Source organism: Nematolebias whitei, chromosome 10 (assembly GCF_014905685.2).
Source record: "Nematolebias whitei isolate Nwh7 chromosome 10, NemWhi1, whole genome shotgun sequence".
Lineage (NCBI taxonomy): Eukaryota > Metazoa > Chordata > Actinopteri > Cyprinodontiformes > Rivulidae > Nematolebias > Nematolebias whitei.
The window spans coordinates 35,715,979-35,732,214 of record NC_056507.1 but is presented as its reverse complement, the minus strand read 5'-3'; the positions used below and the strand labels follow the sequence as shown (position 1 = coordinate 35,732,214).

Sequence of the window (16,236 nt, the reverse complement as noted above, 5' to 3'; positions counted from 1 at the left end):
GACCGTCCGTCGGCCGGAGTTTCCAGGACAGCTGAGGAGCTGTTAATGTGAGCGGCGCGTTCCTGTTCATCTCACCTGTAACACTGAGCCGTTTCAACCCGCTGAGAGCAGGGTTCGTGTCATGGGCGACAAGAAGAGCCCTACAAGGTAAACCTGTCGCTGCTATGTTCGAGCGAACACTGTGGCGAACAGAATGATGAAGCCGTGAAGTGTTCATGGCGGCAGGTTGGTGGTGCAACACGCCGGCGTGTAGTGGCGCTGACTGGTTCAGTGTGTGAGTGATGTGTCCAGACCACTCGGGTCGTGTTTAAAAACCCTCTCGGTTCGTGTTTTGTTTGCCCGAAGGCCAAAGAGGCAGTCCAAGCCGTTCTCCGATGATGGGTTCTGGGACTGCAGCGTGTGCACCTTCAGGAACAGCGCTGAGGCGTTCAAGTGCATGATGTGTGACGTCAGGAAGGGGACGTCAACTCGGTGAGTGAATCATGAAGTTCTTCACTTTTCTCCATCTCCACCATAACATCTGTCTGTCAACACTGGGTGGAAACCACACGAAGCTGGTCTTGATTAGAAATGCTGAATTAGACTTTTTGATAAAGTTTAGGTGACAGTTCATCAAGTTGTTGGCTTCATCACATTAACAACTCGTTACTGTAACAGTTCATGCTCAAAAATCCCACTTACAAATCCAACCATGTTCAGTCAGGTCCAGGTCATCTGGATGGTTTATTTTTTTCTGCTGAGACGTTTCTTCCTTCATCCAAAGGACTTCTTCAGTCTGAGAAACCACAAACAAACTGGAGTCCCACAAATGCCACACTCCCATAGTGGGGGGAAAAAATGGCATGACTGCCTCAGAGGAATGACTTGGGGGAGAGGGCAGACTCCAAAAACCATCTTATCGCCAGCAAACTGTTGTTTTTTCCACTATGGGAGGGTAGTATTTGTGGGACTCCAATTTGTGGCTTCTCAGACTGAAGAAGTCCTTCGGATGAAGGACGAAACATCTCAGCAAAAAATAAAAAAGAAAGAAACCATCTAGATAATATGACTGAACATGGTTGGAGCTCATTACCGTCTTACTGTTCGTGTTGAAGTAAAAAAAACAAGGCCCAGGGCCAGAAGCGGCCATTTATGACCAATTCCTAATGGTCCTGTTGATCCCAAATGGAAAACAAAGCAACCAGTGCAAGCAGCATTTCAGTTGAATTGACTGAAAGCAAAGCTTGTTTTAAAGGGTTAGTGTTCTTTGAATGGATGCATATCGCTTGCACAGAGCTTTTCAAGCTAGAGTGTAAAATAGAGCTGTCATTTCTAACACAAACCTAGAGCCAGGCACAGCCCGACCCAGATTCTGGGCCAGGCCAGGACATACTAATGTGATTAATGTGCGGGCCGGTCTCAGGCTTCGAATTTTTTATGAATCATATAGCACAAATTAAACTAAATAAGAATGCACAATATAAAATTGTGTTAATCTACTTCTAGAGGAGGAGGCAGATCCAACCTTAAAGAGGTAAGAAAAAAGTTGCTCTAAGCTCAGATGGACAACGTGTCACTGGCCACACACGTCGGCTGACTCGCCGGTTGAAATGGATTTGCGACCTGTCCAGGGTGTACCACCGCTTGCACAGTGATTGCTGGACATGGACACCAGCGACCTTCGCTACCCGAAAAGGAAGAAGCAGGTAAAGATAATGGATGGATGGATGGATCAGCTGATCACCGGCTGTGCGCGTCTCCACACCTGCTGTCATATGCAGTGATGGAAGTAGCAGCATCTCCAAAAGAATAAAAGCGAGCAGCATGTTCAATTAAAATAGCTTTGTTTTATATTTTTCCAAATAATTTTACACTAAAATATGTTTCTTCATCTGTAAAACAGTCTATCTTTAGAGTTGATTTTTTTTTAGGCTATTCGTTTTGTATGCATCCATTTGGTGAAACAAGAAATCTTATATCTTACTTTCTTTGAAATATGTTTTAAACATATTTTGTCAGACTGATTTGCTTACAAAAGCAGTAAACGCTAAATAAAAACAATGTTGTGGTTTTTTTTTGGTTCGGTCCTGTAATTACAGTTAAATGGATTGGGTTGGGTGCGATCAGAGTTTTTTAGGCCCGAATGCATCTCTAGTGTAAAACTAAGATTGCCTTACGATGCAAAGGGTTGTTGTTATAGCTCTCTGGGTCAAACTTTGTAAATGAAGTTAGGATTATCTCATGGGCTAGATCCATTAGCACCAAGAGTTTGTGTTATTGAATCTCAGCTACTCCCACATCAAACTTTAGCTCAACGCCTGTAAATGTAACTGAGCTTAAGCTATTTTTTTGTGTTGGCTAAGGTCTTTTAGCTGTGGGCCCATTCACAAGATGACTCAAGCAGGGATTTGGACCTCCTCTGGCTGCCTCAGCAGTGTCTGAGCAATGTTGAAGTATCCTACTAGCAGCTTAATGTATTTTGAAGGAAGTTATTGTACACACTGAACTTGCAACCTGAAGTGGATCAGAACGATCTCCCTTAGCAGCACATTATATACACAGTAACACGTTTTGCCTTTAAATAACCTAAGAAAACACTTGAATAAAGCTCCTCCTGCAGAACAGCGCCTCCACTGGTGTGGAGTGCTGCAGAACGAGCCACCACTGAACAGTCTACGTCACAGCTTTGTGGAGAAACATTCAGAATCCAAGAAATGAAAACATTACAAGTACAGAACTTCCAGTGCTTGCCCTGGTTTGGTTCTGACCTGGTTCTGCCTTCCTGAGCAGAAAAGATTTGTTTTGTAGAAACTTACCAAGGAGCCCTCCTTCCTCTTTGTATTATTGGAACCGAGGTAAACATTTCTCAAGGACTGCTGCAATGGTTTATTATCTGGGTGTCCAAATACTTATTTAAAATGTCTTCAGTTGATCCAAAATGCTGCTGCCAGAGTCTTAAATGGAGTTGGTGGGAGTCCATTTAGTTTCTCTCCATTGGCTCCCTGTCAAGTCCAGAATTGAATTCAAAATCTTACTTCTAACCTACAAAGCTCTCAACAACCTAGCTCCATCTTATATTACAGATCTTATTGTTCCATATTTTCCTAACAGAGCACTTTGCTCTCAGACTGCAGGTTTACTTGAGGTTCCTAGAATTTACAAAAGCAGAATGGGAGGAAGATCTTTCAGTTATCAGGCTCCTCTCTTGTGGAACCAACTTCCAGTTTCTGTCCGTGAGGCTGACACATTATCCAGTTGTAAGACTGGGCTTAAGACTTTCCTTTTTGATAAATCCTATAGTTAGGGTTGGCTTGTTATGCTGCCATAGGCTTAGACTACTAGAGGACAAATTTACCTCATTGCATTAAATGAATTGTTAAAACTGAATAGTTTTCATTTGATATTGTTTCAATCTTTACATGTGATTCTGGACCTGCCATTGTGTATCTGTTCCTACCAAATCCAGCTGGTCAAAGCAGATGTCCACTTGTCCTGAACCTGGTTCTGCTAAAGGTTTCTTCCTCATGAGGGTGTTTTTCCTTTCCACTGTCGCCTTCATGCTCGCTCAAGATGAGAGTTCTGTGATAGAGTTAAATTCAAAGCAGTCTGCTCCTCAGATAAATAATGTTAAATTATTACCTGTATTTTTATATACGAATGTTTCTGTTCAGTGCCTTGAGATGACTTCTCTTGTGACTTGCTGCTATATAAATAAATTGAATGGAGTGTGTGGTGGGGTGGAGGCTGGAAGGGGGAGGGGGAGCACATCTGGCCATCTTTGATGAAGTCATTATAATTAGGTATCATTCAGATTACAACGACAGTAAAGTCTACAATAGTTTATAAATGTGATTGGTTGATTGATATAATAGAGCGTGGTGCATGGATATATACAGACTTTCTAAAAAATTAGAATATCATGGAAAAGTTGTTTAACTTCCATAATTCAATTCAAAAAGTTAATCTTTAATAGATGATAGATTCAGGGCTCACAATTTAAACAATTCCAAGTATTTATTTGTTTATTTTTACATAATTTGGGCTTCCAGCTCATGAAACCCACAAAAACAGGATTTCAAAAAATTAGAACACTGTGGAGACATCAGCCCACACCTCTCAGTTTATGCAGAAAAAAGAAAGAAATTAGGATCACAACAAATAAATCAAAATATGATACTTTCAAAACGATATGTCAATCTTCAATACTTGGTTGGGAATCCCTTTGCCTTTATCTCTGCCTCGATGTGATGTGTCATTGAGACAACCAGCCTGTGGCATTGACTGGGAGTTATGGAAGCCCAGATTTCCTTGATGCTGTCAGCTCTTCTTTGTTGTTGGTCTGGTGCTCCTCATTTTCCTCTTGAGAATACCTCATAGATTCTCAGTGGGGTTTAGGTCCGGTGAGTGTGCTGGCCAGTCGAGCACTGTGGCATGGGCATCAAACCAGGTTTTGGTGCTTCTGGCGGCATGGGCAGGGGCCAGGTCCTGCTGGAAGATGAAATCTGCATCTCCATACAGATCCTCAGCAGAAAGAATCATGAAGTCCTCTAAAACATTCTGGTAGACTGTTGTGGTGACCTTGGATTTAAGAAAGCAGAATTTACCAACACCTGCACCGGACATTGCACCCCAAATCATGACTGACTGTGAATATTTCACACTGGACCTCAAGCAGTATGGATTCTGTTCCTCACTCTTCTTCCTCCAAACCCTTGGACCTTGATTTCTAAATGAAAGGCACACTTTACTTTCATCGGAAAAGAGACCCAGAGGACCGAGGAACCCGACAGTTGTAGCCCATCTCCCGGTTATGTCTGAATGTGGTGGTTTTGGAAGCTGTGACTCCCGCCTCATTCCACTATTTCTGGATCTCTGACAGATTATGGAATCTTCTCTGTTTGATAATCCACTGAAGCCCAAGGTCATTTCTTTTGCTGGTGCATCTTCTCCTGACACATTTTGCACTTCCACTAGACTTTCCATTGATATGCTTGGACACAGCACTCTGTGAACAGCCAGCCTCCTTAGCTATGAACTTTTGTGTCTTACCCATCCTATGGAGGGTATCAATGATGGTCTTCTGGCCAGTTGTTATGTCTGCAGTCTTCCCCATATTGAACCAAACTGAGACAATTGAACAAAACTGAAGCAATTTAATGACACCTGTGGAAACCTGTGCAGGTGTTTTGAGTTTAATAGATGATTAGTGAGTCACACTCAGTTTAAACATTCATGTCCTGCAACATCTGGGCTGATTTCTCCACAGTATTCTAAGTTTTTGAAATCCTGTTTTCTTGGGTTTCATGAGCTGGAAGCCCAAATTATGTAAAAATAAACAAATAAATACTTGAAATCGTTTAAATTGTGGGCCCTGAATCTATCATTTATTAAAGATTAACTTTTTTAATGGAATTATGGAAGTTAAACAACATTTTTCCATGATATTCAAATTTTTTGGAAAGGGTCTGTATATGCACTCCCTCAACACTGGCCAGAGAGGAATGTCAGGAAATAGACAAAATATTAGTTAAAAAACAATAAATATGTTACATATGTTAGAACTATTAGTTACTTTTATCAATTTTATTCTTTCATATCATAGTTTCAACCCTTGTCCTTTATTCAGGCTTGGGACCGGCAAAGGTGAAAGAAAAGACATACTCAAATGATTCAAGTGCAGTGATTTATTTTAAGCATTTATTTATTTATTTTACATTTACATCCAGCCATGGATCTGTCAAAAACAACTTTGCCTAAGCACGATTAATGTATAAAGGTAAATGTATAAAATATATAAGTCTGGATGTGATGACTAATGTGAGGAAGTGATGCAATATGATCTCTGTGATCATCGTGTCTTAGAGTTAAACAGCAGCAAATAGTTTCGAAAAGGTTGGAACTCTACACATAGTCGCTAAATGCTTCGAAAAACTGGTCATGACCCACATCAAAACAAATAAACATGAACGAGGACCCTCATCAATATGCATACCGCGAAAACCGATCAACAGAGGATGTCATCTCCTCTGTGGTCCACACTGCTCTCAACCACCTGGAGTAGAAAGACTCTTACGTCCTTATGCTCTTTGTGGACTTCACATCTGCCTTCAACACCATGATCCCCCAAACCCTGATGGACAAACTATTCACACTAGGACTAAGCCCCTCCATTTGCAACTGGGTACTAGACTTCTTAACAAACAGACCACAGTCAGTGAGGATCCACAACTTCTCCTCCTCCACCATAACCCTCAGCACTGGCTCTCCTCAGGGATGTGTGTTGAGCCCCGTCCTGTTTACTCTGCTCACGTATGATTGTGCAGCTATCCATCCAGGCTGTCACATTGTAAAGTTTGCAGATGATACAGCGGTGGTGGGATGCATCACAAACAATGATGAGTCCAGCTACAGGCAGGAGGTGGAACACCTGGAGAGCTGGTGCAAAGAGAATAACCTTCACATCAATGTGAAGAAGACATAAGAGATGATCGTGGACTTCAGAAGGAACAAACACACCTACACCCCCCTGAAAATAAGAGAATTTGCAGTGGAAGTGGTCTCCAGCTACAAGTACTTGGGTGTACACATGAATGACAACCTCAGCTGGAGCAACAAAACCACCTGCCTGATCAAGAAAGCTCATCAGAGACTCTACTTCCTCAGACGGCTGAGACGAGCTGGTCTGGTAAGCTCAATCCTCACCTCCTTCTACAGGTGTGCAGTGGAGAGCATCCTGTGCTCCAGCATCAACGTGTGGCATGGAGGCTGCACAGCTGCAGAATGAAAAGCTTTGCAGAGAGTGGTGAAGGCTGCACAGAAGACTGTCAGAATCAGCCTCCCCACCATCACAGACATCTACACCTCTAGATGCAGGAAGAGGACCACCTGCATCATGAAGGACCCCACTCACCCAGCACACACACTTTTTGCCCCACTCCCCTCAGGAAGGAGGTTGAGGAGCATTAATTGTAGAACCACTAGACTGAGGAACACTCATGAATCTCTAACCAGAATAATCACTGTGAAAAATCACATCATGTTGCTGCTGATCTGTTTCATGTTGCTGCTGATCTGTTTCATGTTGGTGTGTTCATGCGTGCTCATCTGCTCACACAGACTCATGTTCGTGCTGCTGTTCGACCTAATGTTTTTACGCTATTAGTGCTTAGTGTATTTTTATTTGATGTTTTTCTTTGTTCATATCTTGGATGTTATCATTGTTTTTCTTTAACATTTTTATTGTTGGATGTAACTGGGACCCTGTGTACATAATTTTGCTTCATCACATGTACCACATGTGGCGTGAACGACAATACAGAATCTCTGACTCTGACATTCCCTAAACATGTATGAAGTGAGAAAACACCTCCTGGATGGAAGCAAAATGTCTTACAGCATAGAAGTCATGTTGTTTTGTTTCTAGCCTTCTTTGGATTTATTTAAAGTTTTGAAGTTGTAACTTTTTAAAACTCTATTCTCACTTTCACTACACGTTTATAAATAATTAGATTTACTCGAGACATTACACGAATATGCACCTTTTTATCTGGAGGGTAAACATTTTTATTGGCATCCTTGTCATGAGGCATTACGTATTCATATGACTCTAACTGTGGTTTATGTAGTCCATGGTTTAAAGATAGTTGGTCGAAATGTTCCTTTTGATTTATTGTTTGAAGTTGTTTGATTAATGTGGTCATGGTAACTGCATACAGAGTTTTTTCAGTGCAAACCACTTGTTCAACCTACTTACAGGGTCAGTGTTATAAATATAACTACTTGTTTCTTTCAGAAAGCCACGGCCTGTTTCTCAGCTTGTGGCACAGCAAGTTAATCAGCAGTTTGCATCACCAACACATCCCAAAAAAGAGAAGAAGGAAAAATCAGAGAAGGACAAAAGTGACAAAGAACCCACATTGAAAAGAAAAAACTATAGAAAGAAGGGGTAATAAATCTGTTTTTAAAAAAAGAAATATGTTAATCTAAATCTTTTGTTGTTGGTTTTACAAATCTGAATTATTTAGTGTAATCTCTTGGTGTTTTTTTGTTTCTTTTTTCTTCTTACCAGGCCCAGATTAAAAAACATAGACAGGAGCAGCGCCCAGCATCTGGAGGTCACAGTTGGAGACTTGACTGTAATTATCACAGACTTTAAAGAGAAAGTCAAGCCCGTTTCTTCCTTGGCGAGCGTTGCCTCTGCAGACCAACACAGTCAAAGCGGCTCGAGCTCGGACAACGCTGAACGGGGGGTCTCCAGGTGCTCCTCGCCTCGCGGGGAAGGCTCCTCAATTAACGGGGAGACTCGCTAACCTTCTCACGGTCAGCACAACACATCGTTCTGCACTGATGGAGAAAATTCAAACTTCAGCCTGCACATATTTTATAAAATAAACCTTTAAGCTCCAGTTTAATAACGTTGACCTCTGCTTGAGGTTGGATATTTCACAGCCTTGTGAGGATATGTGCTCAGCTAAGCGTGGAACAGTAGCATTAAGTCCTGGATGTAAGTGGAACTGCACCACACGTTCCATTCAGCATGCCACATACTGTTGCTTCAACAATAGAAGACAGAAGAAATGTGAAGAAGTCATCTCAGATTATTTTTGTTTAACTTGCACTTGGTGCCGTCTTTTGTTTCTAACGATTTTAGCATTACTTCAGTTTTGTTCTTATAACACTGCTAGTTGCCTTGTTCAGCTGTAATGTTCTGCCTCTGAATGCAGTAACGTTTACCGTCTAACACCTGAGTACAAATACTGAACAGTTATACTGAGTCAGCTCTTGATAGTTGAGCCTGATTTGATCTATAGAATGCTTTATATAGTAAAATACAGAGGAAGAACGTTAGCTGTGGATACTTGGCAGTTTTTTTAATCATGTAAGATTTTTCAAGTACTTTGTGCTGTATATTAATACAGCTTTCAAGTACTGCATATTCCCTTGTCCAACTTCACACTTTTCTTTTATTGCACTGCAGAAAAGTGCTGTTGGCTTTACTTGACTAATTATCACTTCTCATCTCATTTTAAGATCATTGTTTCTATCCTGTGTGTAAAACTGTTGTTGGGGGGTGTTTGTGTTTGTGGTTCACATTATATGATTTCTCTGAATAAAGTTTAAATTTTCCAAATGAATATTTTACCTTTTACAAGGTTGTTTTGTAATAATTACTTAATCCACTCAAATGTTTCTCTTGATGGGGCTTGTTGTAGATTAAGTACATTTCCATTTTTTTATGTCTTTTTCTTTAAATTTTTGTCTTTTTTTTTTTCTGACTGAAATGTTTCAAATTTGCTCAGTTGTTTCCTGTCTCTTGAACAAAACCCACTTTTGTTGTTTACCTGTAGCAGAAATATTCTTTTTAGAAAATTCAGGTTATTATTCTGTCATCATTAAACTTATTTCTTATACATTTTGGTTCATTAGATATTTTTTTCTTTCGAGAACGGAGTAAATCCTACTTTTGAAGTAATTTGTGTGCTTTTTACTTGCAATCAAATTCTAATAAATCTAAGAAATAGTTTTGCCAATGAACAGATGCTTTGGTTTGCCTTTATAACAATCATTTCTTACAGTTTTATTGTTAAGGTTTCAGCTTGATCATCAGTATTACCTTTATGTCTGCAAGGCTGTGTTTTTACTACATTAATTTCCTGCAGTTTTTTTATCTTCTGTTATTGTGGGTATCGTTTTAAAAAATATATTTTAAAGTACTATTTAACTGCTAAGATTTTGTAGTTGCTTATTTCTGGGTCAAGGTGTAAGTTTTTAGTGCTGAAGATGAACAAATGGCATTAATCGAAACGTTTTCTGAGCACTCTTAAGTTCATGGATTTCTCGAAGTGTGGCGTTTTTACTACCATGAGATTTCCCTGGATGGATTTTATGAGGGTCTTTACAATGAATAACACTTTGTTTACAAAATGTGTTTGTCCCTTGTGGATTGCATATTGCCTGCTGCCTTCCATAACAGAAGGGATGGGGTAATGTTTGGCAAACCTTGTAAATCTTATGCACAGTCTTAATTCAGAGATTATGTTGAGGACTCTGAGCTTCTACCACACCAAAATTAGCTCATTATCTAAATTTGACTAGTTTAAAACCATTTTTGATTTGGTTCAAGTTAATAATTCACTATATCACTCAATAAGCCGTGCAGTGGGAGCTTTGTGTGCGTGCATATTTTTTCATTACTTTTAACAATTTGTTAGAAAGCCACAACCTCAGACCCCTTTGACCAATGTTGACTATTGATCGAAACTCAACCAGTAATTTCGTCTATCGTTGATCCAGCCAAAGCTGGGAGGTCCAAGGTCAGATCTGCTTCCACCTACTTGACTCAGACCAGTCAAGTCAGGTCCTCGCAGGCCCTCTGGACGAATAGGATTTTGAGCTGAGTGGGAAGAAGGATGCTGTCAACTTGTTGATAGATTAGCACTTGGACCTTAAGGTCTACCTCTGCACTTGCCCTGTACGGTACCAAATAAAGAACCCAGAAGAAAAAAGTTCAAAGTAACTCACCAGAATTTAGGAATCAACCAGGATCCACTAATTCAGTTTTGTGCACACAGGCAAACATTTTATTAAAAGTGAAATGTATACAAAAGCTGTACTTAAAAGCTTATAGTGACGGTTATATCAAAAAGGAAAAGTATAACTCAGTCTATAACTATGTCCTCACAAGACAACTAACTATTGCCCTAACCAAGAATTAAAAGATTAAAAAGAAGAAACTTAACCAAGATAAATGCTGGTCCTCTAAACCCTTCTGTCACCCCTTGGCCAAAATGACCCAAGGGCATCAGGAGGTAATCTACCGTCAGAGCTCAAAAGAAAAAAACAAGAACCTCAAAAAAGTCTCGAGTCAAAAAGCCCCAGCTCTGTTGTGCATAAGCTTTTTATAATCTACTGTCATATTTGTGCATGTACAGATAAAACATCTCTTAGTTCATGTCTCACACAAGAGGACCAGCTAGAATTACATCATGTCATATGATTATGCATGAAGAATAGGGTTACAGACACCTCCTTTCTCTGGTTATGAAATAAAAGGAAAAGTTACACTTTAAAAACACACACAAGCACACGAGTCTTCTCTTGAGTGTCCATTTCTTCTGGTTCAGCTCATTATCTTCAACAGGTCTCCTCTCATTGGCTGAAACTGACGGCTTCCAAAATGCACAGCTCCATAACTTCCAGGCTGCTGCAGCTGTGTAAGGGAGGATCTGATAACACGTCCGGTTAACACAGGTTGGCCTCTATATGCACCGGGCCCATCTTGGTATGGGTCTGTGCCTGGTATGGTCCAGTCCTGTGTCCAGCAGGAGCAGGGTGACCTGAGACTGACCTCTGATGCTGCCTGTTCTTGTAAACAGTCTCTGTCAGTGATCCGGTCGAAGCAGAGGGCCGCTTGTCCTGAGCCTGGTTCTGCTGGAGGTTTCCTCCTCATGAGGGAGTGTTTCCTTCCACTGTTACCTTGTGCTTGCTTGGGATGGGACACTGCAACAAAATGAAGACTCAATGCAATCTGCTGGCTACAATACCCTACTTTAAATAAATAATACTAATTGAGTTTTTATGTATACAAATGCATTTGTTCAGTGCCCTGAGATGACTTCTGTTGTGACTTGACACTATAAACTGAATTGAATTGAATTTTATCAGCTCCTGTCTGATAACTGTGATCAGATGAAGACACCACTTTTCATCTCTCCATCGATGGAGAGATAAATGTGTTTGTGTCTCATAAATGTGATCTCATAAAACTTCTTCAAGTTTCCACTTCTGGGCCTCCCAGGCCTCTTAACACAATTACCAGTAACTATGGTGGCTGTGTTGAACTACCAAAGGTAATAAGTTACATTCAGTCATTATTTTCTGAGTTTCACTAAACTCTGTCTTGTGGGTTCACAAGATATTTTGCTTATAGTTGAAATTTAACAGTAAATGTCAATGATTAAAATATATAGTGCACAATGTGTAGTACTCAGATTAAGTGTTAATGATAACTTTGTGTAAATACCACACCAAATGTCAGCTCAGTATCTATAAAACTGGCAAAAGTATAGACATTTTTATGCTTGATGAGGCTGTATACAGCTGGGTCCTCCAAAAGTTGTAGATCCAAAAATGTCCTGATGCATGTGCTGGTGAAAATTCTCAGTCATCCAGGACGTGATGAATTCAAAAAGCGTTCAATACAAAAACAACTGGACTTTATTTGTAACAGAAGACGTGAGTGAGAGATTCAGGTTATAAGGCTGAGTGGGATAAGACACACACACATACAGTGGGAAGAACAAGTATTTGATACACTGTTGATTTTTCAGGTTTTCCCACTTGCAAAGCTTGTAGATGACTGTAATTTTTATCATAGGTACTCTTCAACTGTGAGTGATGGAATCTAAAACAAAAATCCAGAAAAATACAATGTATGATTTTTAAATAATTAATTTCCATTTTATTGTGTAAAATAAGTATTTGATCATCTATCAACCAGTAATAATTTTGGCTCTCACAGACATGTTAGTGTAGTGAACCTGATCTGAACCTCAAATCTTGATCAGATGAACTGAGACTGTTATTTCATTGATCTGCATCCAGGAATACAGTTTGAGCCATCTGGTGACTTTCTTTCTTGAATTAATCAAGCAGAAAAGACAATTCTCTATAATCATTACTGTTTTACAAATGTTTGATAATCAAATTGTGTTAGTTCACTCAATGTTACAGGTTGAAAAGAACTACTCATTTTTATTTTACATAAACAGTAAGTAATGATTTTTATTCCTCATTCAAAGAAGAAATCAGGTTAATATGCATTTCTTGATTTTTCTGTCTGCAATGTAAGTATGTTAAAGGTCGGTTCTCGGTCAACTAAAATGTTTACCGAGAAAAATGTCATGTTTAAACTTTTTCAGAAGATAATAAGAGTGAGACTCCACGAAGTCTGAAGTCCTACAATAATCTTTCTGTTTGTCACTAAAACAATCCTTGACTTTTAATAACATCTTACATCATACACCACACCTCTATTCCTGGTCCATCGACCAATCAAAAGCTCTCAAATGACCCAGAAGTCGACCCATTTAAAATGTGGCAACTTCCCAGTTCATTGGGGGAGTTGCAAGAAGCTGAGACGCTGAGTTGCTGGAGTTTATTGGTTGCTGTGTTGCTGTACTCAAAAATGAGTTCAACTAGAGAGTGCACAGAGTGATGGAGTCAGAGTTCTTGGGTGCAAACGCGTTCAGGATGATCCAGAGACGTTTTGGGATTATAATTTCTGTTTGAACACCACGCACGACTCTCGAAGGATTTCAGCTGCTCTCAACGGAGACGCTGAAAGAGTCTGAAGGATTCTATACCGACATTGAGCTATCGTCAACCAGGTAACAGTTTCTTCTTCGACTAAAGTGTACCGGAGGCAAGCTGAGATCTGATGGAGCGTGCACGTTTTCTGGTCAAACAGATTAATTCCCTCACAAATCTCTCTGTAACATAAATCTCCATTTCCATCTTAAACTCTGCTTTCTCTTAAAATCAGTACAGATATTTTAGAAATATCTGAAGCAAAGTCCTCAATCACCGCCGTGTGATTGAAGCCCATTTTCTGTGAAACTTGTCTGTTATTATTTTCATATTTTGCCAAATTAATGTAAATGTTTGATGTTAAACTTTGATTCTGAAAATAAATGACCGCATTCATTTGATGGGTCAAACATAAATAACGTCTCTCGTTACATTTCTGTTAAAATTCAATGCACGACATTTACACAGTCAGAAAGATGAGGAACTCGTGAAAAGTATGCATATATTTCCCTATATTGTCATACTACATTAGTTCTTCTTTAAGAAGCCCTCCTGTTCTCCACCCATTACCTGTATTAACTGCACCTGCACCAGGTGTTTCCTGTAGTTCTTGACCAGGTTTGCACACACTGCAGCAGGGATTCTGGCCCACTCCTCCATACAGATCTCCTCCAGAGCCTTCAGGTTTCGGGGCTGTCGCTGGGCCACACGGACTTTAAGCTCCCTCCAAAGATTTTCTATGGGATTCAGGTCTGGAGACTGGCTAGGCCACTCCAGGACCTTAAGATGTTTCCTACGGAGCCACTCTTTAGTTGCCCTGGCTGTGTGTTTTGGGTCGTTATCATGCTGGAAGACCCAGCCACAACCCATCTTCAGTGCTCTTACTGAGGGAAGGAGGTTGTTGGCCAAAATCTCACGATACATGGCCCCGTCCATCCTTCCCACAAGGTGCAGTCGTCCTTTCCCCTTTGCAGAAAAGCATCCCCAAAGAATGATGTTTCCACCGCCATGCTTCACGGTTGGGATGGTGTTCTTGGGGTTGTACTCATCATTCTTCTTCCTCCAAACATGACGAGTGGAGTTTAAACCAAAAAGTTCTATTTTTGTCTCATCAGACCACATGACCTTCTCCCATTCCTCCTCTGGATCATTCAGATGGTCATTTGCAAACTTCAGACGGGCTTTGACATGCGTTGGCTTGAGGAAGGGCACCTTGCGTGCACTGCAGGATTTTAATCCTTGACGGTGTAGAGTGTTACTGATTGTTTTCTTTGAGACTGTGGTCCCAGCTCTATTCAGGTCATTGACCAGGTCCTGCCGTGTGGTTCTGGGCTCATTCCTCACCTTCCTCAAGATCAATGATGCTCCACGAGGTGAGATCTTGCATGGCGCCCCAGACCGAGGGAGATTTTCCGTTATTTTGTATTTCTTCCATTTTCTAATAATTGCACCAACTGTTGTTGCCTTCTCACCAAGCTGCTTGCCTATTGTCCTGTAGCCCATCCCAGCCTTGTGCAGGTCTACAATTTTATCCCTGATGTCCTCACACAGCTCTCTGGTCTTGGGCATTGTGGAGATGCTGGAGTCTGATTGATTGAGTCTTCTTCTTATTGGGATTTTATGGCGGTGAGCAAACAACTGAAAGGTGCATGGCCGCCACCTACTGGTGTGGAGTATGGACTGGTGATTGATTGAGTGTGTGGACAGGTGTCTTTTATACAGGTCACGAGCCTAAACAGGTGCAGTTAATACAGGTAATGGGTGGAGAACAGGAGGGCTTCTTAAAGAAGAACTAACATGTCTGTGAGAGCCAAAATTATTACTGGTTGATAGATGATCAAATACTTATTTCACACAATAAAATGGAAATTAATTATTTAGAAATCATACATTGTATTTTTCTGGATTTTTGTTTTAGATTCCATCACTCACAGTTGAAGAGTACCTATGATAAAAATGACAGTCATCTACAAGCTTTGCAAGTGGGAAAACCTGAAAAATCAACAGTGTATCAAATACTTGTTCTCCCCACTGTATGTAGATTTGTCAAGTCACACCTCCACACCTTAACAGTAGGGGCTTCTTAAAAGTCTTTGTTCCTCTAATTCACAGACGAGGCCCCTCTGTTCCCATCAGGTGTGAAAACCGGCTGGGAATCAGTCTTAACGTTGCATTATAGGTTTTTGAAAGTGGAAATCTGAGGCCTCCTCCTCTGTTAAGAGACAGCTTTTCTCTTTTTACATAAATTGCTTCCTTCACCCCCTTCTCAAACCATCTGTGTTCTCAGTCCAAAATGTGCACATTTTGGTCCTCAAATGAGTGTCCCTTATCTGTGAGGTGGAGGTGAACAGCTGAATCTTGTCCTGAGGAAGTAGCTCTCCTGTGTTGAGTCATGCGTCTGTGAAGAGGCTGTTTAGTTTCTCCAATGTAGAGGTCTGGACAGTCCTCGCTGCACTGGACCACATACACTACACCACTCTGTTTGTGTATGGGTGTTTTGTCCTTAGGGTGGACCAGCCTCTGTCTGAGAGTCCTGCTGGGTTTGAAATGTACTGGGATCTTGTGTTTGTTAAAGATCCTTCTGAATTTCTCTGATACTCCAGCAACATAAGGGATGACAATGTTTTTACGTCTGTTGTTCTCCTTTTTCTGTTTATTAGTGTGTTTTGTAGATTTCCTCACTGACTTGACAAAAGCCCAGTTAGGATATCCAAGGGTCCTGATGCATGCTCAGTAATCCTGGCAGATAGGTCTAACAAGGTTGAGTCAGGTCCTCTGGATGGATTCTTGTTGAAACGTTTCGTCTTTTATCCAAAAGACTTCTTCAGACTGAAGAGCTGCAACAAACACAAGGGTCCCGCGTACTCCATCCAAAGTGCCAAAATCAGCTCTCATTATCATAGTTGCATGATGAAAATTGTGTCATTGTGTTTGCAGAGAAGCTTCACC

General features: G+C 40.6%; 1 protein-coding gene across 1 annotated transcript; it reads left to right on the top strand.

Annotated features, from left to right (window-relative positions):
• The first annotated feature begins 20 nt into the window (after positions 1-20).
• LOC119416497 (YY1-associated factor 2) lies at positions 21-8,288 on the top strand. Its single transcript, XM_037683731.1, has 4 exons — positions 21-147; positions 346-471; positions 7,772-7,924; positions 8,048-8,288. The coding sequence occupies exons 1-4, from the start codon at positions 122-124 to the stop codon at positions 8,286-8,288; spliced, it is 546 nt and encodes a 181-aa protein (XP_037539659.1). The 5' UTR covers positions 21-121.
• The last annotated feature ends 7,948 nt before the right edge of the window (positions 8,289-16,236 follow it).

What these genes read in the sequence shown, in the direction of transcription:
- LOC119416497 (XM_037683731.1), top strand. Translation starts at nt 122, where the DNA reads ATGGGCGACAAGAAGAGCCCTACAAG. An exon ending in GACAAGAAGAGCCCTACAAG is followed by an intron (nt 148 to 345) that starts GTAAACCTGTCG and finishes GTTTGCCCGAAG; the next exon opens with GCCAAAGAGGCAGTCCAAGC. An exon ending in AAAAACTATAGAAAGAAGGG is followed by an intron (nt 7,925 to 8,047) that starts GTAATAAATCTG and finishes TCTTCTTACCAG; the next exon opens with GCCCAGATTAAAAAACATAG.